This window comes from Eptatretus burgeri, chromosome 8, assembly GCF_056783735.1.
Source record: "Eptatretus burgeri isolate ZD-2024b chromosome 8, Ebu_testis_v1, whole genome shotgun sequence".
Lineage (NCBI taxonomy): Eukaryota > Metazoa > Chordata > Myxini > Myxiniformes > Myxinidae > Eptatretus > Eptatretus burgeri.
Window position 1 is genome coordinate 98,579,604 of NC_140968.1, and position 23,123 is coordinate 98,602,726.

Here is a 23,123-nt window from a genome sequence, read left to right on the forward strand (position 1 = left end):
AAGTCATCATCAATAAGAACTTGTTTGAGAGACTTCAGGAATGGGAGGCCAGCCGCTCAAAGAATGCCACGTTCAAGGCCATGACGAACTATCTCCACAGAGTAGAGGCAATTCTGCATTTTGTTGCAGCATCTCGGAATGCCGACTTAAACCTACATCTTCAAGCTGGTGAAGAACTCGGCAAGATATTTTTTGCCATGGACAGAATCAAGTTAGTACAAGCGGCTCTGGCCAAGGTACATATCTGACATGTATGCGCTTAAGACCAGCCATCCAGAGACCTGGAGGGAGCTCGAAGCAGGCAATATTTCGGTCACCAAGAATACTATCCCATTTGTATCGATCTGAGCAGACCACGCTGTTGAACATCTGAACAGGTTGCTGAAGGTTCACTCTGGTCTGATTGGCATATCAAATAATGCAAATGTCAGACAGCGATTCTTCTTGGCTGCACCTGAACTGTCACGCCTGTCTTGCGAGTTTAAGGGACAGTTTGGTCTGAAGGAAAGTGAGATCACTTAGCACTATGGCCTGTCTCCAAGTGTCGTCAAGCGTGAACACAATGCAATTGACTGAATCAAGGCTGCCATACTTAGTCATGAAAATCCATTTGAAGTTGAGGGTAGCCAGCTCTTCAATGTGGTCACCCACGCTTATGTGCCAGAAGAATTTGTACCACAGATACTGAACATTGATGAAACGGGACAGAATCTCTATGATGATTTTGTTGCTAAGCGGATCAATGGTGATGTCAGCCTATGGGCGCCAGTGAAGAAGGAGAAGAACAGAATGTACATGTCTGGCAATACAACACTAGCAATCAAGATCGGGGACAAGATAGTAGATCGAAAAGAAACCAAGGATTTGTATGGTAGACTGATGGTACTCTCCAGATCCAGCAGGGACGTCGACCAGAAGGATGCAATTGGCAACTTTGAATTCACTGTGACACCGAGGGCGCTGTTTGCACCAAACGGTAGCTTACTGTCATGCACTGACAAGTCGAAGCTAATCCACAACTTGGAGAAGTTTGCCAACAAGGAACCGTCTTTACCAGAAGATGAGCTTGATGCCACACACATGGAACCAGCACCCGCTGATGCTGTAATTGATGGCAGTACTAGCACGAAGGTTGCAGTCGTGGATGGAATGGTAGTTGTCCAGAAAATGACCAAGAAACCAGCAATGGTCGTGACAGTGAAGGACCTCAGTGAATGTTTCAATGATAGGGTGATTAGTCTGACCAGAGGCTTCGACCATGTAATTCTTGTTTTTGATACATACAAGCAAGATTCCCTCAAGAGCACAACCAGAGACAAACGACGTCAAGGAAAGGCACCAGTCCAATATCAGGTCAAGGATGATACCAATATCAATCACATCACGATGAGTCGATTTCTGTCCCTTGATCAAACAAAGGCTGATCTGACGGAGTACTTGGCAGAGAAAACTCTAGAATACAACCGCGATTCAACAAAGTGGTAGTCGTTTCGGCATCTGGGCGGACGTCGAGCAACAGGCGTCTCCAATTTGAGGCGAATAACCATGAGGAGGCCGATATGTTGATGATCCAGCAAGCAATAGCTGCATCACAGCAACACACGGGAGATATTGAGCTGATGATACTCTCACCTGATACGGATGTTCTGGTTCTTGCCATAGCAAACTATCATCTCCTGCCAAGACACATCTATCTCAATGGCATCCAGCATTGTCAAAATCGAGCCAATCTGGAAGGCCCTAGGTGAGGAGAGAGCCCAGGCATTGCCAGCCTTCCACGCACTCACAGGTGCCGATAATACTGGGCGGTTCGCTCGACATGGTAAGGCAAAGTGGTTCCAGTGCTACTTGAAGGCCGATGACGACATGGTAGATGCCTTTGCTATGCTCTGTAAGGATGCTGAACTGTCAGAGGACCTATACACAACTTTAGCAAGATTTGTCTGTTCAGGTTATTGTCCAAGTGGTGTCAATATTTCCAGCATCCCTGAACTTCGGTGGCATCTCTTCTGTAAGAACATGGCTGAGAATGACAAGTTACCACCAACTGTCGGCGATCTGAGGCAGCATATCATGCGGGTACATATCCAGGCATACGTTTGGGGTCAAGCAGCAATTTCTCAGCAAACATTTCTTGATCCATTAAAGAATGGCTTCCACAAGGACACGAGTGGTCAACTCAAACCGACAACAACAGACATTCTCCCTGCACCAAAGGCAATTATCGAGATGATAAGGTACCAGTGCAAGACAGAATGTTCATCACAGAGATGTTCCTGCAGGGCCAAGAACTTAACATGCACCGATCTTTGCATGTGCAGCACTTCGTGTGAGAATGACGAGGACTCAAACATTGCACGGCATGACCACGATAGTGATGATGACGATGGCAATGATGAGTGACATTAGAGACAGTGATGCCAATTGGCTACAAACTCATATTTGACATTAAGTACATTTCACTGATCACCATATTCATGCGTTACTTGTTTCAAGATTTGAAAGCAATACATTAAATAAACGGTAATTTGACAAAATGATAGCTGTTTCCATGGCAACCATTGCTCAAAATACAGATACTGTATATGTATTCTATATTAAGAACTGTCCTCTAGTTAACAATTATGCATCATCAGTTGCTTGCTTGCGATTAATTTTGAATTGTAAAAGCTGAAATTAAAAAAACGGGTTTTTACCCCAAAACGACCTATTTGACCACATTATATGCATTGAAAAAAATGTGAAACATGAATTTTCTGTTTTGGTATTGTTTAAGCTTTCCAAAAATGTTGGGGTTCACTACTCTCCAAAAAATTCCAATGAACGTCAAATTATGGACATAAGGAACCTGACTATAAGTTTACATGTCTTTACAAAGTGCAGACGAGAGCTTTGCAGTTCAAGCCATGAAAATGTGCAGGTATGGTGAGTCTGCAGTTGGTCTCACCACGAAGCTCATGTGGCCTGTTCCTGCCGATATTAGTTTGTAGCCATCAAGGATCCCGCAGTGTCCTTCCCTAAAAGTTGGTGAGCTATCACCAGCACCATGAAAAATTACAAATTCCTGCCCTAACCTACAGAGGACATTGCATCAGCAGCACAGCTACGCCCTCGGCCAATGATGCTATCATGTAGCCTTGTGCTTCATACAAAAGATGACTACGATGATTAAGAAGAAGAATAATTGTCATCTGTACCTAAATGGATGTGTGGTGGTTACCCTGTTGGTCAGGACCCTAACCGAGTGCTGGTGTTGCTCATGGGTTCATGGTCCCCTTTCTGGTTAAGCATTCCAAAATACTTGAGGTATATATTTGTGTATAGGTTTATGTATAGGAGTACTTGCATATAAAGCCTGTTCACTGTCGGACCCCACCATTCGTGGACCCTGCGTATTTGTAGGTTACAAAGTGTGACCTGATTCTGCATTCGCGCTTTGTGTATTCATGGGGTTTTTTTTGTTTCAAATTTTTTTTTTATTCTTCAACATTGATCTACTATATTTACAGTCTGGGAAATTGGAAATTGGCCAACATCATAGCATTACATGAAAAGATGCAAAAATGGTTCCCTTTAACTACAGCCTACTGTAGTTGAGGGGATCCCATTGGAAGTTTACTTCCATTCAGAAAGGTAATGGAATCCCAAATCACAGTTGACAAAATCATTCCTTTTCTCCAACAGTCTCATCTCAGATCAACAATTCAGATTCAGACCTACTCGCTCTACCATGGACATGCTGCTTCTACTCTCGCAACAATGGATGGAGGCCCTCAACATCAGACATGAGATCAGGGCCATCTCTGGACATATCTCGCTTTCAAAACAGTCTGGCATCCTGCCTTGATCTCCAAACTGTCTGCCCATAATGCCAACTCCACTCTTGGATTACTGACTTCCTCCCCTCTCGTAGTCAACGTGTGGCTCTCAACAGAACCCTTTCATCTCCTCTCCCTGTCAAAGCTGGAGTACCACAAGCAGTGTTCTCGGCCCCGTTTATTTTCTAATCTTGGTCCTTTTGTTATGTTGTGTCCTGATTTGTTCTGTCATCGCTCTTCCACCTGGCCAGACCATGTTTATAAAAACAAATAAATAAATGCACCAACAATCGCAGCATTTTTCAGGAATATTTCCCCTGCGAATAGCCGGATCCGACAGCATTTTCAAATAATGTCAAGTTTGTGAATCGTGACATCCAGAACATATCCCTTCCAGATTTACTTCACTGTTCTAACTGTACCACATTGTGATCAAAATTAAGTAATGTCTCATGTTATTTACCCATTTGATGATTAAATTATGATTTTCATTCATTCATTCCATCCATCCATTTATATATTTATTAGCTTGTGCCTGGGATAATTATTTATTGGAGAAGGAAAATGTGAAATGGCTCCTCCCTCTCTCCTCCCCGCCCAAACAGGAGCAACACGTGACATTGGCTCTACGCTGACCCGCATGTGTCTAAGGCACAAGACCATTGAGAGCAAGCTTCGTCAGTTGTCAGGGTAACGGTGTGCATGTGTCTCTTCCATGGCTGTATCTATTTAATCTTCAGCATTTAGCCTTGTTTGAAGCTCTTAAGCTTGCAAGTGTTACTTTAGCATTAAGCACAGGTTGAACTCGCCATGAATTCCAACCTTTTCCTGCATCGATCTGTATTTTGATGTATTATTGACTTTGATGTACAAAAAGCTACAATCCTTTATTTTTATTGGTTAGATTCCTTGGGAGGTTTGATGTGACACTTTCATCGTGTGCAAATATCGCAAAACTGCAATCGGCGAAATCGACAAAAGCACAGCAGCCAAAAGATCTTTGATGGGGGGATAATGCTCAGGTTCTATTTTCTGGCCATACGGTGGCTTTGAGCTAGGCCAGAGCAACACTCGTGCATCAAGTATCAATATAAACCTCAAGGAGGAAAGTGTGGAGACTATGGAGCAGGAGAACGATAGCACGGGGGTAGATTTCACTGATGCAATTGTCTGGAAAGGTCCGTTACACCAATAATGCCATTCTTAGACCCATCTTTCCCATGTTTTAGGGGTAAATCGAGGTTTGGTGCACATGCTTTGCATTTTCTCCAGATAGTGGTCATCCGGTATTTTGAAATGTTAGGCCTTTTAAGCCTCTTTTTTTTTTTCAGGCAAATCTTGATTTAGTTGTATCACTCAGTAGTTTTACTACCCTTTTGATGATCTCTTCACATTTTTAACTAGAACGGTGCTCGGTGGAGCGCATACCTCCCAGGCTGAACAGTTTACATTTTGTAACCCACTGATGGGCCAGATCTGCGTCGTCCTGGGATAAATCTCTTTGTACCATTCTGCCGTTCATTGTTCAACGGAGCTGGTGTTGGACTAAATGGGTCTCATTAATCGGAGTTGTTAATTGATAGAGGATTTTCAACGCTTGTGGAAGTTGCTGTCTGTTGAATGAAGCACATCGAGGTCCAAGTTGTGCTGCACTGACCGATCGGCTCGGTCGTCCATCTTGCGGACGGTCAATTTCTGAGGGCATGTCCGTTGATATGTATTTGGTGCCAGAGTGGGGCTAAAGTCGTGTTTTAATTTCCACTTCGGATTTGAGGTGATATTGTATTGTTTGAAGTCTGGCTGAGCAGGATAGCGCTGGCTGTTTCAGCTGGTGCATAAGCTACTGGCCACTGGCAAATCTTGCTGATGCATCGTAGATCGTTCAACGAGATCGGCATTAAGGGGTCATGTACTGAGTTTCACTCTGTTGTATTATTAGCTTGGTTTTCTTTAACCGTTGGTTTGAAGCTGTTGGAATTCTCACCTTGCCTTTTCCAGGGCTTTGTTAGACAGCCTCATCAATCCTCTGCAGGAACATTTGGAGGATTGGAAGAGAACCAGTGGACAGCTCGACAAAGAGCACAACAAAGGTAGGTTTTGATTTGGTACTCTGAGCGTCATTTGTCTTTCAAGTCGAGCTCGTGTTGAAATATTTGTACTTTAATCTGCATTTGGTTTGCAGAAAACCAATGGCCAAAGTGGCATGTACTTGACCTTTTGACTGCAATGATTTCAACTTTAATTTGCTTGCGAACTTGAATGTTGCGGCCTGTTTGCTCGTCATAGACATGTGGTAATTACAAGGAAGTGAGGAATGTTTAGCAATGGAGTTGCGTGTCTGGAAGTCACGTAGCACAATGTACACGATGGGTGTGGCCCCCAGGAACACGGAATGGTAATGCGCCAAATTGGAGTGAGTGCGAACGACCACATGATTCTCCCATCCATTTCTCACCTCACGTTTGCTGCGACCTGACGCATCACTCTCTGGTAGAATGGCATGAACATGCTCGCACGAATATTAACGATGAAAATTATAAAATAATATTTTACAGCCGTTCTATGTGGGGTTACATATTATATTTACAGTGGGGAGAACAAGTATTTGATACACTGCCGATTTTGCAGGTTTCCCCACTTACAAAGCACGTAGAGGTCTAATTTTTATCATACGTACACTTCAACTGTGAATGACAGAATCTAAAACAAAAATCCTGAAAATCACATTGTATGATTTTTAAATAATTAATTTGCATTATATTGCATGAAATAAGTATTGATACATCAGAAAAACAGAACTTAATATTTGGTACAGAAACCTTTGTTAGCAATTCCAGAGATCAGACGTTTCCTGTAGTTCTTAACCAGGTTTGCACAGACTGCAGCAGGGATTTTGGCCCACTCCTCCATACAGATCTTCTCCAGATCCTTCAGGTTTTGGGGCTGTCGCTGGGCAACGCAGAATTTCAGCTCCCTCCAAAGATTTTCTATTGGGTTCAGGTCTGGTGACTGGCAAGGCCACTCCAGGACCTTGAGATGCTTCTTACGGAGCCACTCCTTAGTTGCCCTGGCTGTGTGTTTCGGGTCGTTGTCATGCTGGAAGACCTAGCCATGCCCCATCTTCAATGCTCTTGTTGAGGGAAGGAGGTTGTTGGCCAAGATCTCGCGATACATAGCCCCATCCATCATCCCCTCAATACGGTGCAGTCGTCCTGTCCCCTTTGCAGAAAAGCATCCCCAAAGAATGATGTTTCCACCTCCATGCTTCATGGTTGGGATGGTGTTCTTGGGGTTGTACTCATCCTTATTCTTCCTCCAAACACGGCGAGTGGAGTTTAAACCAAAAAGCTCTATTTTGGTCTCATCAGACCACATGACCTTCTCCCATTCCTCCTCTGGATCATCCAGATGGTCATTGGCAAACTTCAGACGGGCCTGGACATGCGCTGGCTTGAGCAGAGGGACCTTGCGTGCGCTGCAGGATTTTAATCCATGATGGCGTAGTATGTTACTTATGGTTTTCTTTGATACTGTGGTCCCAGCTTTCTTCAGGTCATTGACCAGGTCCTGCCATGTAGTTCTGGGCTGATCCCTCACCTTTCTCATGATCATTGAGGCTCCACAAGGTGAGATCTTGCATGGAGCCTCAGACCGAGGGAGATTGACTGTTATCTTGAACTTCTTCCATTTTCTAATAATTGCGCCAACAGTTGTTGCCTTCTCACCAAGCTGCTTGCCTATTGTCCTGTAGCCCATCCCAGCCTTGTGCAAGTCTACAATTTTGTCCCTGATGTCCTTAGACAGCTCTCTGGTCTTGCCCATTGTGAAGAGGTTGGAGTCTGATTGAGTGTGGACAGCTGTCTTTTATGCAGATAACGAGTTCAAACAGGTGCAGTTAATACAGGTAATGAGTGGAGAATGGGAGGGCTTCTTAAAGACAAAACTAACAGGTCTGTGAGAGCTGGAATACTTACTGGTTGGTCGGTGATCAAATACTTATTTCATGCAATAAAATGCAAATTAATTATTTTAAAATCATACAATGTGATTTTTAGGATTTTTGTTTTAGATTCCGTCTTTCACAGTTGGAGTGTACCGATGATAAAAATTACAGACCTCTACGTGCTTTGTAAGTGGGAAAACCTGCAAAATCGGCAGTGTATCAAATACTTGTTCTCCCCACTGTATGAAGCACATTTAAAATAGGAAAAAACAAAAATAACTTTCCAAATTTCAGGATCGACATTGGAAACCAAAAATGCCACCCTGCCCTCTTAAAATGAGGGACGATGTTGCAAATACAACGTGAAAGCATATCAATGTTTGTGATTTGTGAATATTAAAGTTTGTCACCCATAACTGACAATTTGGCTGGCTTGGGATCCTAGGGTCCTGAGTTTGAGCCCCGTCTGTCGCTGAATTCACACCAGGTGGGGTTGACAGCCTCCCATCCTTCCTAGGTCGGCGAAATGAGTACCAGTGTACTGGTAATAGGGGCACTGCATCGGCGGCATGGCCACATCCGTAACCAATGATGCAAGTAGCAGTTTCAAGGCTGCGCACAAGTGTGTGTGTAACTGACCAATTTCACACCATGTAAACACAGATCTCAGCTTGCTCCACTCCTCTTGTGTGTAACAATAAATACATGGCCCTTGTAATGCTCAAAAGTAAAATATTTACAAGGATGAAGGAGATCGAGGAGGATCCATACTGCCATTGTCTTGACAGAGTCTGGCTTTCCTGTCTGCCACTGCATTGTTACAAAGGAGTGGTGATGGATTCTCTTTTGATGCCTTGAATCCAGGTGCACATGTCTCATGTTGTGCCAGGACCCTATCATTTGGCATCCTTCAAAACGGCCCATTCTCATTCTCGTTGTAAAACCGACCCACGTACATGGATACCAGCATGGTAAACTCTCTTCTTGAAAAGGCTTCAGTGCAAATACTTGCTCAGACTCCTCTGCCCCTTTAACTTGACCACCTCCCTACAGTGCAGCAAGATTAAGGCCGTGACTAATCTTGAAACGGATTGGCCACCCTGGGCTTCTAGACATTGAAAATGTGTTTCTCCAAGCAAGAGGAAGAACCCAGGAGTCCTTTAAATGAATAGCACTTTATTTTGCATTTTACAGTGACCAACTTCCTTCTGTATGAGTGATGGCGCTAATCTCCTTGATTGACCAAGCCTTCCTGGTACCCTTCTTGTCTGTTAAACATATTGTTGAAATGCAGTATGGGAAATGGCACAAATGAATGCAGATGCTGCAAATCTGATTTTTTGTTCAAAGCAAAGACTAAAGGATAAATAAAGCTGTCTATTCAGAGTATTCCTAGATATTCCACTTGATAGCACGACTTCCCTTACAACAAACTTCAACACAGGAGGCCATTTGGGCCCATAAATCCTATGCAATGGTTGCCAACCTATGAGTGTTTGTGCTCCATCCTTGAATGCCGAGTAAGGAAGCAGTGTGCACCATTTTCTGTTTTTATTTATTTATTTATTTTTTTTTATTGGCACGATTCAGCTGGAGTCTGATTCAAACCACAGAGCTGGGGTCAGGTTCAACCCGCCGACCTCGTGCATGCTTTCACCATTAAGCCGGGTCCGGTGCCACTTCATAGTGGCTCGTATTGTGTGCACATGGCTGATGATGCTGTCATCCCGAGTTAAAATCCCATACTCGACACCACGTTGATTTGTTTTTCGTCTCTGAAATGTCTTTTTTTTCTTTCAGAATGCTCTTTCTTTTGATTATGTGCAGGAACAGCATGACCATCCTTTATAACCAACTCTTCCAGATTATATTCTTCATTGCCGCATGAGGAAGTACTGTTGTGGGCCGGGGGTCGTTTGGCGAGGAGTGACCGCTAGGTGGAGCAGTAGGGTCGTCTCCACCGAACACCCGGAATTGCAAGGTCGTAACCCTTGGATAACTCCAAAGGTCACGGGTCCCTTAGCAGACCGTGGTCGCCAATATTTTGACGGCGTGGGGTAGGGTTAATTGCCTAATTTCAATATACCTAAATACCCACGTCGTCTAACTACTGGGAAAAACCACATCCTCCACGGACCTCGAGCGGAACGGGCAGTTTACCGAGCCTGATCCGGGTGTAAACCGAGCAGGGATTACTAAGATCCGTCAGTCCAAATGAACAATTTATGGCACAAACGGCCTTACTACTACTCAAGCCCGCATCGTGCTGGGTTAATGGTAGAAACAACAGGCAACGAACTGGAACATTTAACAGATATTTATTTACAATAATAAGACACAGTGCAGACTTGATCACGAATATCAGGAAGGCAATGTACAGTGAGCAAAAGCACTAAATTCTACTTAAAGACTGGCCACCCGCAGACAAACGCACCCAAAAAAAATGGACCCCGTGGGTCTTCATTCGGCCCCTCAGCCCAGGAGGTAAAGGCGAGCAGGGGACCAGGGTCCTGTCGGTACCTGGCCCCCTCGTGCGGTTAGGCCCGCGACTGCACGTGTGGGACCCGTGGTCCGTGGGAGCTTGGATGGCGAGCAGCCGAGACTCCAGACTCGGCGATGAGGATACGGCGCCCAATGTGGGGCGAAACAGGAGCTATGGCGATGAGCCCAGACACGAACCCTTCTCACTCGACCGACCGCGCGACCACCAAGACCAAGACCGCTTGAACCACGACCAAGACCAAGCCACACAGACAGTGTCACCCGACTTATTCCTGGGCATTCTGGCTTCTCATTGGCTGGAGCATGCGTGCGATGCTCGCCCTTCGCTCATTGGGCATTGGAAACACTCCATGCCCTTTTTTTTGGAGCGGGGCTCCGATCTGAGGCGATGGAAGCTCTGCCCACGTCTGTGCTCTGCACGCATGCTCTTGAGGAAGGCCGATGGTGGCAGGAGGGAAAGGGGGATGTTGTTAATTCTAACTAAAAAATAACTCGCAGCGCACATACACTTAATCACCCATTAAACATAGGGACGGGACCCTAACTATACACACGTACTTAACGAAATAACTGAACTGCGCGGGCTGCTGACTGTCTGTGTGCAAGAGGCTTCCAAATCCGTAACAGTACAAGGGGAGGAAAGGCTGAATTGAGAACCAGTGGTCTCCTACTATTTTGATGGAGTGAGGACAGTAGGACAGTGCTTTGGATCTTTGACTATTGCTACCATTTTAATGGCCCCAATTATTCTGCCCTTTTTGAGTGGGTGGGTGGGAGGAGGGGGTGGGGATCCTGGTGGCCACTTGTGTCCCAAGCCATTCACGAACGGGCTGGCCAAGCCTGACATTTGACTGAAGATGGGAGGAATTAGTAATTTGTTCAGGGTCTCGGCAATAGCTCTTAAACGCTTTGTGAGGAACACCATGGGATATTTAACATCCACCAACTAATGTTAGCATACGGGGAAACCGGCTTAACGTTCTACCGATGCCCGTGCACACATCGATGCCTCACCTTGCATTCAAAACATCAGTGTTGGTTCATATCTGGGTCGAAATTTGAATCCTGGATAGACTCTCAAAGGTCAGTACACATACCTCTCACCTGTAAATATGCAATTTATTATCCTCCTCCCACCCCACCCCCCCTGGCTTTCTCTGCACATGTCCTGAAGCTCTAACATTGATATAGGCAGCTTTTTTGTACAAGTCTACCTAAAAGGAGCTCCATATATTGATACTGATGTTTACATCATTCCAAAGAGGAACATCCCATGATGTGACGACTGCTTGTGTTGACACAGAATACAAACGAGCCCGACATGAGATAAAGAGGAGATCCTTGGAAAGCCACAAACTGCAAAAGAAAATCAGGAAAGGTAGGCGACTCGCACTGGGTCACTCCGAGTTTGTTTAAACCCTATCTTTACAGCACGTCACGTTCCAGAGTGGGATTTGTCTTAAAAAGTCGATAATTGGGTGTGAAATTTGATCCGGCCGGCTCCTGAGAGGAGATGCCGAGGTCGATGACAGCACCTCACGCGGCCACAGTTTGCAGAATCTTTGCTCGTTTTAAGGATGTACCAGGTGTCTTGTGCATTTTTATACATTTGTTGGGTTATTCAGATGCTTGTTTGCAACAGGCAAGGGGGAGGCACAACCCCAGCTGGACTCTGCCCTGGCTGAGGTGGGTGAGTTGTGTGCTGTGCTGTTGGACACGGAGAAGCAGGCGGCGCGTCGTGCTCTCACTGAGGAACGCGGTCGTTTCTGCTCCTTCGTCTGCATGTTACAACCTGTTGTGGTTTGTGCCGCAAACCGCGCACCCTTGCGTCACCTTCTTTTGCATTTATCACCCTGATTCTGGGAAATTATCAAAACCTTGGTTTGTTACAAGGGTAATGAATGTCAAAGCTTAGCACAGTACAACTCTATGTCGGTGCTTAAATGCCTTTTATGGAGGTGGTAGCATTCTGAACGTGACGTGCGTCATGTATAATTGCATGCTTGCGCGCACCCCATGACGTGATGTGTGTGTGTGTGTGTGTGTGTGTGTGTGTGTGTGTGTGTGTGTGTGTGTGTGTGTGTGTGTGTGTGTGTGTGTGTGTGTGTGTGTGTGTGTGTGTGTGTGTGTGCGCGCTCCCAGCGACCCATCGGTCCGAAACTGGAGTGTTTGAGAAATGCGCACACGTATAAAACCTGGAGTGAGGAAACGTGATCTTAATGTCATTTGTCACAAACTGCCCCGAGCCTCGTGGATAATCAATCTCTCGTAGTGTCAAACGAAATTCTCACATGGACAGTGGGAAACATTGAGCTTGGTGGGTCTTCATGGCCCGAATCCTCAGCCATGGTGGACTTCGTTCTGCATCGTTTGTATAGTTTGTATATTCACCAATCCACAGGTTTTTTTTGTTTGTTTTTTTGCAGCATCTTTCACAAAAATATTTTTAAAAATTGAACCAGGGTATCAAGCTGCCATATGCACAAACATGGGACATTGGACAACACCAGACTTTACTTCAGACAAACACAGCCGGTGGCCTTGGGGGAAGTAATGTAACATCCCGGAGCAATCCGAGTGCCGGCAACACCATCTCTTAGATGACTTTTTTTCTCTCCGCAGTCAGCAGGGCAATAACGGGGCAATCTCCTTCCCTCCTCCTCCCCCCCCCCTTCCCAACAATACTAACCATCAGGGTTTATCAATTCCCTATCTTCCAAATGCTTAGCATCAGGCAAGGAAGCAACACTAACAATTTTTAGTCTTTGGCATGACTTTGCCAGGGTCAGAATCGGACTGCCAAACAAACCAGGCTCCAAGTAGAGGCTCTAATTGCAATGTCACCGAGTGTGGTCATTTCAGCAGCTTTTTGAGATGCCAACAATTGCAATTTACTTGTAGGACGCCAGTTTTTATCACCCGCCGTGTGGCGGAAGGGGGATATTATTGTTCGAGTTGCATTAAAGCTATGATTCAGCAGTTTATCCTCCTCAATACTCTGCCTCAACCGTTTGACCATAGCAAGTGCTCACGACATTGCCTTGACAATTTCATCACGATCCCATGAGATGCACACAGCCGGAAAGCATTGAGATCGCTTTGCAGTCAGTTAGACGAATAAACCGAAATGATCCATTCCTTCAAGCATCGATGGCTTCTCGTGCCACGAATCTCGTTTCGCCCGTTTCTTGGCTGCGGCATTCTCGTTGTCATTCCATCTCTTCTTGCACTTGTTTCGGCCGGGTTCGAAATTCCCGGCGGTCTCGTGGCCAGCGTGGTAAATATCGCACCATTCCGGCAACTTTCGATTCGTAGTATCCAACCTTTCTCGGGGTTTATTTATTTGTTTTACCACTACGATTTGTTTGCATGCTTCCTTGCTTATTGCTCATCCTACACGGGCACACTCGCACAACATTCTTATGTTTATTTTTTAGAAGCAAGTTCTTGTAGTACTTGTTATATAGCTATATATATAGTTCTTGTTATATAGCTATATATATATATATATATATATATATATATATATATATATATATATATATATATGTATATGTTATATAGCTATATATATATATATATATATATATATATATATATATATATATGTTATATAGCTATATATATATATATATATGTATATGTTATATAGCTATATATATATATATATATATATATATATATATATATGTTATATATATATATATATATATATATATATATGTATATGTTATATAGCTATATATATATATATATATATATATATATATATATATATATATATGTTATATATATATATATATATATATATATATATATATATGTTATATATATATATATATATATATATATATGTTATATATATATATATATATATATATATATATATATATGTGTTATATAGCTATATATATATATATATGTTATATAGCTATATATATATATATATATATGTTATATAGCTATATATATATATATATATGTTATATAGCTATATATATATATATATGTTATATAGCTATATATATATATATATGTTATATAGCTATATATATATATATATATATATATATATATATATATATATATATATGTTATATAGCTATATATATATATATATATATATATATATATATATATATATATATATATATATATGTTATATAGCTATATATATATATATATATATATATATATGTTATATAGCTATATATATATATATATATATATATATATATATATATATATATATATATATATATATATATATATGTTATATAGCTATATATATATATATATATATATATATATATATATATATATATATAGCTATATATATATATATATATATATATATATATATATATATATATATATATATATATATATATATATATATATATATATATGTTATATATGTTATATAGCTATATATATATATATATATATATATATATATGTTATATATATATATATATATATATATATATATATATATATATATATATATATATATGTTATATAGCTATATATATATATGTTATATAGCTATATATATATGTTATATAGCTATATATATATATGTTATATAGCTATATATATATATATATATGTTATATAGCTATATATATATAGCTATATATATATATATATGATATATAGATATATATATATATATATATATATATATATATGTGTTATATAGCTATATATATATATATATATATATATATATATATGTGTGTGTGTCGGCTGCTGCTTCTCTTTTTGCGTAATATTTGTGGAATGAAGCTCCTCTCCGTGGGTCGTGGTCAATCGCCTTGTAAAGATTTCTCTCCTGTTGTCTGGCATGTCTGCCCTCCTTCATTCCTCTGTTTTCACTTGTCTCCCCACCTCTGGACCAACCTACCTTCCTATCTCGCTGTCGTACCTGCAAGCTTTCAAACTGCACATTATCAAATCCCAACGTCTTTTTGTGTTGCTTTTAACTCTGCATGACCCTTCTTTGTCAGTCTTTGTGATTTCGTTTGTGATTCCTTTGCTAACTTCCACAACCCTTCGGTGTTTCCACTCGATCACATGTTTGTCCAAATGCATTTTGAATGACCAAATCGTCCACTGGCATTCACGTGGAGACAAAGTACAAACTTTGATAACCTGAACAAATTTGACATACCATGAGGGTATGCTCATCGCTGACAGAGTTGTCTTGTCAGACACATAATGTGTACATGTCGATGTATGTGTGACATCTCTAAGCAAAACATTGTATGCAAACTGCTCGACTTCATATTGTTCATGAAGTTTCTCCAACATAATCTAGAAAAACTTGCAAAATTGCTTGAGGGTACACTGCTTCTTCTTTCTTATGCAGCATACTGCTGTGGGTAGCTTGACTCGCTGTGCAGCTGCAGTGCCCCTATACGTTATGGCAGGAATTGTTTACTTGTTCAGGGTGTCGATGAGAACTCGTAGACTCCGCAAATGACAACGTGGGATCGTTATCGTCCACCGACGAATGCCGGTCGATGGGTCGCTCGGTATAATGTCCATCTGAAGGACTGCACACACATTGATTAATCTGGGCAAGCGCTGTCCAACGTTTACCCATTTTATTTCATGCAGAGCATGTTTTGGTTTTTGACACTTGGGTCAAAGCTTAGTGGTGTGTGCTCTCCTGCCATGGGTGGGGGGGCTTCCGTGATGTGCACACTCAGGTTTTTTTTTTTACTGGCAGAATGAGGAAGTGGCCATGCTTGAAGAGGTCACACACCTGCAGATTCTTTTGGAGGATTTGAGAAAATTGACCATGGATCCTCACTGCCTGCCACCTTCCAGCGAGCAGGTACCACCATCACCACTCATCATAACTTAACTTGGTAACTGGACTCGATTTCTTGCACTACGATTTATTTATTTTAAAATGTGTAACTGATATTGTTTGAAGGTGTTTGCTGGCTTGCCATCCATTGAGTATAAATTGGGAGAAATTTGTTTGGGGGTTCTTATTTCAGATCAGGTCGATTGCAATGCTCCATCAACCAAAATGTTTTGCTCTTGGCTTCTCTTTTTGTCAAACCTTTCCACAATAACTCGACATCGCTGTGTTTTAAGCATGCTTATATAGACGGACCCGACATGCCCATTCTATGCAGGTATTAGCTGATATGAAAGGGTCCGACTTCACCTGGACTTACCAAACACCACCTTCGTCTCCCAGCAGCAACAGTTCTCGCAAGTCGAGCATGTGCAGGTGAGTCTGTTTGGGTGTAGCAGGTGGTGGTGGTGTTACCCCTGCTACCAAAGGTCGGCAGAGGTTATGTTTTCACCCGTTTGTTTGTCTGAGAACAGGATATCTCAGTTGTGGACAGATTATGCAAAACTTGGTGGATGAGTTGGTTAGGTGACAGAAACAGGCTGATTACATTTTGGTTCAGGTCGGGATCCAGATCAGATCTATCGGTTGGATATCAAAAATAAACTGTGCAGCCTGGCGGAGGTATGCGCTCCACTGCCCGCCATTCTACTTCTTCTTGTTGTTGCCTCTCTTCACCCCTGTCTGTCAGCAGGATATAACTCAAAAGGTTATGGATGGATTTGGATGAAACTTGTTGGACAGGTTGGGTTTGTGTCAAGGACAAAGTGATTAGATTTTCGTGAAGATTAAGATCTGCAACTTCTTCTTTTAAAAAAAAAAAATTGATATCGAAATGATTCTTTACAATTGCGAGATGGGCCCAAAAATGATATACAGTACAGTATAGCACGATAACTCAGTTATGGGCAGATTTGGCCAAAACTTTGTGGATGAGCTGGGTAGGTGACGAGAACAAGCCGATTTGATCTTATCAAGGTCCAGATGCAGATCTGGCCTCTCAGTGGGATACAAAACGTAAACTTTTTTTGCCTGGTGGAGGTATCCGCTCTCCCGAGTGCCGTTGTTGTTGTTGTTGTTGTTGTTGTTGTTGTAATTGTATGAGAAATGTGTGCACGATTTCCTCTATCGAGATGATTTGTATATTATTGTATATTTATTTATTATTGCCTTGCCACCCCAGCTCGACGAGTTTCCAAAGCAGCGATTCACAATCGAGTGGTTCTGCAGTGCAGGGTTGCCATTTGCGTCCACGCGGCTTTCCCTGTCCACCACCTCCACCACCGCACACGCGGCTCTCCTCCGTCTCCTCACATGATTCTGGCTTTCTGTCACAGGATGTCGCTTGCTCAAAGCCGCCATCACCTCTGCCTTGTGATAGTTCAACCACCGTACGTTTTGTCTGTGGACCTCTTTTAATAGCTGTGTGGCAAGGAACTTGGGAATTTATCCCATGTCATGGGATTATGACATGGATATAGGGAATCAAAGGAGAAGTATTAAAATATATATATATATATATATATATATATATATATATATATATATATATATATATATATATATATATATATATGAGCCTCAACTTTGTACACAAAAAAAAAGGGTCGAAGTACTTGTGCTCAGGGTTGGTTCCACAGCCTCTTATCTCCCGTCATGGTCTTATTTAATTTACTCTGCCACCTTACTGATTTTTATTTGATTTTATTTGTGACTTTTGAGCTTTTGTTTCCCAGTTATATTATAATTTATTTTTTTTTAATTTCATTTCTCTCCTTCCCACTCCATGCTTTCCATCCCAAAACACTCCACTTCACCTGTTCATCGATCTTCTGTCCCACGTGTCTACCCGATTTCCACGCACCTACTCCTTTCCCTATATGTGGCTTGTTTTCCCTGTGGCATGTATGCCATCATCCCTTTTCTGTGACATAGCCCTGGGTGTGCTGTGAGGGCTGCATTCCACCAAAAGCTCATTTCCCGAGCCGGACTTCTAGCCTCTCCCTTGCACGGGAATTGCGTCCCTTCTGTCCATCTGTGGTCACTGGGTTCCTCCCCTCAAACTCCATTCCTACTTGGAAGGTTTGTTTTGTTTTATTTTTTTTATTGCCATTTTCTATAATCATCATCATCATAATCATCTCTCCCATGACCTCAAAGATCATTGGGGTGCTATGCTGGGGCTTCAGCAAGCAAATTGACCCATCTCTCTGGGCCAGGTTGTGGCAGAAATTTGGCCATGATGCTGGTGATAACTTGCAGCCTCTTCATCGAATGGTGCCGAGAGATCTCTAATATCCCCCAACAATCGATGCCAGCAGGCCTGGTGCCAAGCTTACCATAAATCTGAATGGATGGCACATTCATTGATCTCCCACTCTGACAGTTTTATTATCTGGTTGAGAATCTGACCTCGACTTGACCCTACGAAGGCACGTGTGCCGTCTTGTCAGCCATTCTTTACAATACTGATCACTTAATTTGTCCTCATCTACTTTTTGTGTTGGCTTCCAAAATGTTGGAAGTACTTGAGTGTTTATGGGATGTCTTCAAATATTTAATCTGCCAAGACTTCATCTTGGGATTCGATGACTGCTACCAAGCTCATGAGGGACACAGGAAACTGAATACCTTGTGGGTGTGTTGAGCAAAGCATCGATGTCTATTTGTTGCATGTTGGGGACAGGACTGGAGCCGTCCCGGTCCTTACGATCAACCCATGGTGAACACGCTGCGACGTCGCGAGACCAAAGCTCTGGTGGGAAGTGCCTCTGGCCAGAATCATAGCTCCTGCACCGATGATACACATACCAAGGTGTGAACACAACCTCTTGTCCTGAATGACCAGGGCCTGATGTGAGAAATCTCCTGGTATATAATATGCATTCGTCTTTTGTCAGAGCAAAATGCTTATTGTTTTTGCTCACTCTGATGAAGGTTTATTGCCCGAAACGTCGGCTTCTCTTTGCTTCCCACGGCAGTTAGCATCCCTCCATCAACGTTCTGTTTTTACCATCAGTCATTCCATAGAAATACTCCAACCTCACTTCTTCCCTAACTTTCCTCCTGACTATGGAGCTGTTCCCCATCCCTCCCCACCACCCCCAACAATGCTTCCTAGTCAGGTAGCTCTCCATCCTGATAACCTGATCTCCCTCAGCCACTCTGCACAGTTAAACCGATCTCACCCTGGAACCCTAACCCTCAACCAGCCCCAGATCCTTCTGATGCATGACATGTTTTAAAGTTGCCCCTTGCATTGTGTGGTCACTATTGGACTCCACCCCTCCCTACTCCATCTCCAGGCGCTGCACGACGTCATCGCCGGGCGACGAAGGCCTTCCGCGCCCGGTGATGATGCGTACCAAAAGGGCGTACTCTGTTTTCACTCCGTTTGTCCGGGCGATATCTCGGCCATCCTTTGATCTAGGAAACTGAAATTTGTGCACAAAAGTGAAATGTTTTTTTTTTTTTTTAAATTTTTTTGGTTCATCAGTTAATTAATTACTTTATTATTGATTTATTAATTACTTATTTATTTTTCTTTATCATCTGGGCAATATCTCGGGCACCTTTTGAGCTCTGAACCTGATATTTGGACACGACGGTGAACAAGTGATTTTGATTTATTGAATAACTATTCATTTTTCGATGAATTGCTTAATTTTCAAAAAGTTACAAATTCAGCTGAAACGGCGGTGTTTTTTTTTGTGCTATTAGCCAATTGATTGCATAATTATAATAAATACATAATCATAAAATTAATCAATTACTCAATTAGTTGATCAATTATTGCACAGCGCTCCCTCCCAATTGATAATGGAATTTATCTGCAAGTGCCACATTGGAGATTTTTATTTTTGAATATTCCTTCTAAAAGAGCTTTTGATTTGGGGTTATAAACATAAGACAAGTCTCCACAGTGATTTTTCAAACGAGGGGATTTGTGGAGGGGAGGGAGGAGAGAAGCCATCTCTCTCATGGAGTGGGCTCATTGGTCATAAGGTGGTGCAATTTCATGGGATCATTGGTAGGCCACCTACTTCTATATGATCATCTCAAAGCAAAATTACTTGAATATTCTAACTTGTACTGCTACAGGAGGTAAAGTTGGAGGTAGTCCAGCTTTTTGTAAGGTGAAGAGGCCATTTAAATAGCCATGGCTTCTGAGAAGTGATTGGAAGGATCCAAGTTTATAACTGTCCTCGTCATGTCGCAAAGCCTAAACACTCCAAAGATATTTCTAGATATGGCTCTCAAACGTGTTAAATGATCTGTTTATACGTTTCCTTTATTCATTCCTCGTGCACCCGACCAAGACAGTTCTTGCGATTGTAGTTCCACTTTGCGAGCAGTTGTCGTTGTAATTGTAGTTGTGGTATTGTACTTTGCTTGCATGACTGCTGTGATTTGTGCTTTGCTACATCAGTTGGCTTGGTTGTTCTTGATTGCTTGTGTCCTCCACCCCTTGCACAACACCCATTTATCCAGCCCAGTATTTGAATAATGACATACACATAACATGAAGTCTTTCTGAAGCTTCTCACTAAGTTTGTGCCATACTTCGTATTTTTTTTTTATTATTATTATTATTATTTTTAAATCTGGTTCCCTGATTGATTTTTATTTTTATTGTCAAGATCTGGTTGACAATCCTGGCTTATCTGTTTTTAATTATTTGTTTATTTTTGATCTGCTGTTTGCAATTGCAGACTGTGCAGGACGTGAGTGAAGATAGCCGAGAGCTGATGCTGGCATTGACGACGCAAGATGTCGATGCGAATGTTGGGACGAGCGAACACAGCACTCCTGGCAGTACTCCTGTGTGCACGGATGACACGGTCTCCACTCATGGTGAGACCTATTCTCCCAGCTTAACCGTTCAGTGCCATCGGTCCCAACCATTTAGCTTCCTTGGCACCACTGAATATACCTTGATGTATATTTAATGATGTAGCCATTGGTCAAGCCAACTGATGTAACTGGAGATCTGATTCTGGTACTGCCTTCAGGTACGCTTGTCCCATTGATCAATGTCGCCAAACGGAAAATGCATTCTGAACTAAGTACCTGCTCGATCCGTGGTGCTTAATATTGAGGACCAGTGAAAATACCAGTTGTCACGAGTTGCCACAATTGGTGCTGCTTATTGAAGACCAGTATTTTACAACAACCATTTTGTAAATATTTTCTTCCATAGATTTTGCTTTCTTGCATCGGTTTAAATGTGATCATAATAATTCATTGTAAATGGAAGCTGTTTGAGTGTTACAGCTGAGTATCTGTTATGTATCTGAGTGTTCATGTGTCTTTTTTTTGACCATGTATATATATATTTTTTATTTTGACAGATTCCGACTGCAGTTCGTTAAGTGGTGATGGGGAAGTTCCCGTAGCCATCCATGGATCTTGGTCTTGTCCACCACCCCCAGTTGAACTCTACTGTCATATGCGGCATTCTGGTGCCTCGCCTCCTGACGTTGGGCAGCAACGTGTTGCCTTGGCCCCATGTCGACCACAAAACACCTCACTGCGTGTGGCCACTATCCGGCGACATCCATCGAGCAAGCCATCCCTGCTGCGCCGTACTGCATCGGCCACAGTACCTATTCCTATCTGTCCACCCGTTGTCCCTCCACCTCGTCTCCCAGCAGTAGATGTTCAGGCTGCTTCGGCTTCTGGAGGCTCAGAGACCGCACACTTTTTGCCACCAGCTGAGATTCCTGAATCGATAGTCACACCTTCAGCACCAACCCAGTCATAGCACGACATGTCCCGCGTTGTCCACGTTAAATTACTTTGTCCAGGGATTTCTGTGCAATCCTCGTTTCTGTTTCCTTTTACACCTTGATGGCAAACGGCACAATCACGAGTGAAGAATTTCAAGCATGTCAGGTATCTACTGACCGAGCCCAAACTTCCTCATCGTTATCTTCTGTTGAACTGGTGCGCGCATTTGATGGGCAACAAAGGATCGGACGCTTGTATTGTTTTCCCAGGGTATATTTGGGATGACGTTAGACAGTCGACCTTTGATAATGATTGGTTCCAGATGATTAATTACTTGATGTGTATATTTTGCAATGAAAGGCATCTGGAATGAGCTGATCTGCGAACAGCACTAACCCTCTGTTCGGATCCTCGACAACAGGAATACGTACCATTCTGCTACTTGTGGCCTGCAATACACAAGGAAGACATTTCTCCACCTCCAGGCATCACATGTCGTCCTGGAAGCTCATCATGAGCGTCGGCACCTTGGAAAGGTCCTGCGGCCGTGATGCTTGTTTTGTACTCAGCATGGACGTACGGTGTTTATGCGTGCCGCGTTTTCCTTCTCGATGTGATCCTTTTTTTTTTCCATCGAGTGTTGCATCTTGGTGTTTGTGACTGTGACGGACAGATTATCGATAATTGCGTGGTCAAATTTCATCGAGTTGTGGTGATTTGCTTTGAAGGAGTTCATTATTTTGCTTTTACCTTCTTTTGTTTTGTGCTTTCAATGGTAGGTGGGTGCTACCTTGGGCGGATATTCCTTTTGGACTGCATGACTTGGACTTTGTGAAGAGATAGACTGATAGTTCAACTTTTAACTCATAATGGTTGTGAGGCAAAATAAGTCGAATGAATGATTGGGTCATTTGGCCTTTCGCAACTGCGTGGCAACACCATCCTAGCATATCCACGTATACTACACTTCATGTACATCGATTGCGTTATATACATCGAGCTACCCATAGGTACCGCAACAACCTTTGTATACAGGTATGTTTTTGTCGTCGAAAATTTAAACCTTGGTGGAACTTTGCAATCGCCGCCTGCAATTTACCTTTGATTATTTATTTGTGGTCATGGTGTACATCCTTTATTTCCTCAGTAGGATATTGTGCTGACTTAGGTCAATCCCTGTGATGACCTCCTCCTCTTCATTTATGATCTGATTCAATCGCGTTGAGCGGTGTTTAAGAGTGTTCCTTCCAGTGCG

The 23,123-nt window shown here is 42.5% G+C and overlaps 1 protein-coding gene across 4 annotated transcripts in view; it reads left to right on the forward strand.

Moving 5' to 3' along the window:
• The window catches only part of LOC147022360 (protein MTSS 2-like), a 57,861-nt gene that overhangs the window by 33,029 nt on the left and 1,709 nt on the right, over positions 1 to 23,123 (forward strand). For 3 of the 4 annotated variants that reach the window (XM_085893191.1, XM_085893193.1, XM_085893194.1), the window contains 11 exons: positions 4,424 to 4,508; positions 5,817 to 5,908; positions 11,567 to 11,641; positions 11,906 to 12,063; positions 16,001 to 16,108; positions 16,419 to 16,516; positions 17,322 to 17,529; positions 18,074 to 18,220; positions 18,825 to 18,953; positions 20,851 to 20,992; positions 21,490 to 23,123. The exon at positions 21,490 to 23,123 is cut by the window's right edge and continues 1,709 nt beyond it. In XM_085893191.1, the coding sequence (XP_085749317.1) occupies positions 4,424 to 4,508; positions 5,817 to 5,908; positions 11,567 to 11,641; positions 11,906 to 12,063; positions 16,001 to 16,108; positions 16,419 to 16,516; positions 17,322 to 17,529; positions 18,074 to 18,220; positions 18,825 to 18,953; positions 20,851 to 20,992; positions 21,490 to 21,902 (1,655 nt within the window). In that variant the 3' untranslated portion in view covers positions 21,903 to 23,123. The remainder of the gene's footprint in view (positions 1 to 4,423; positions 4,509 to 5,816; positions 5,909 to 11,566; positions 11,642 to 11,905; positions 12,064 to 16,000; positions 16,109 to 16,418; positions 16,517 to 17,321; positions 17,530 to 18,073; positions 18,221 to 18,824; positions 18,954 to 20,850; positions 20,993 to 21,489) is intronic. The other variant, XM_085893192.1, reaches the window with a different exon arrangement.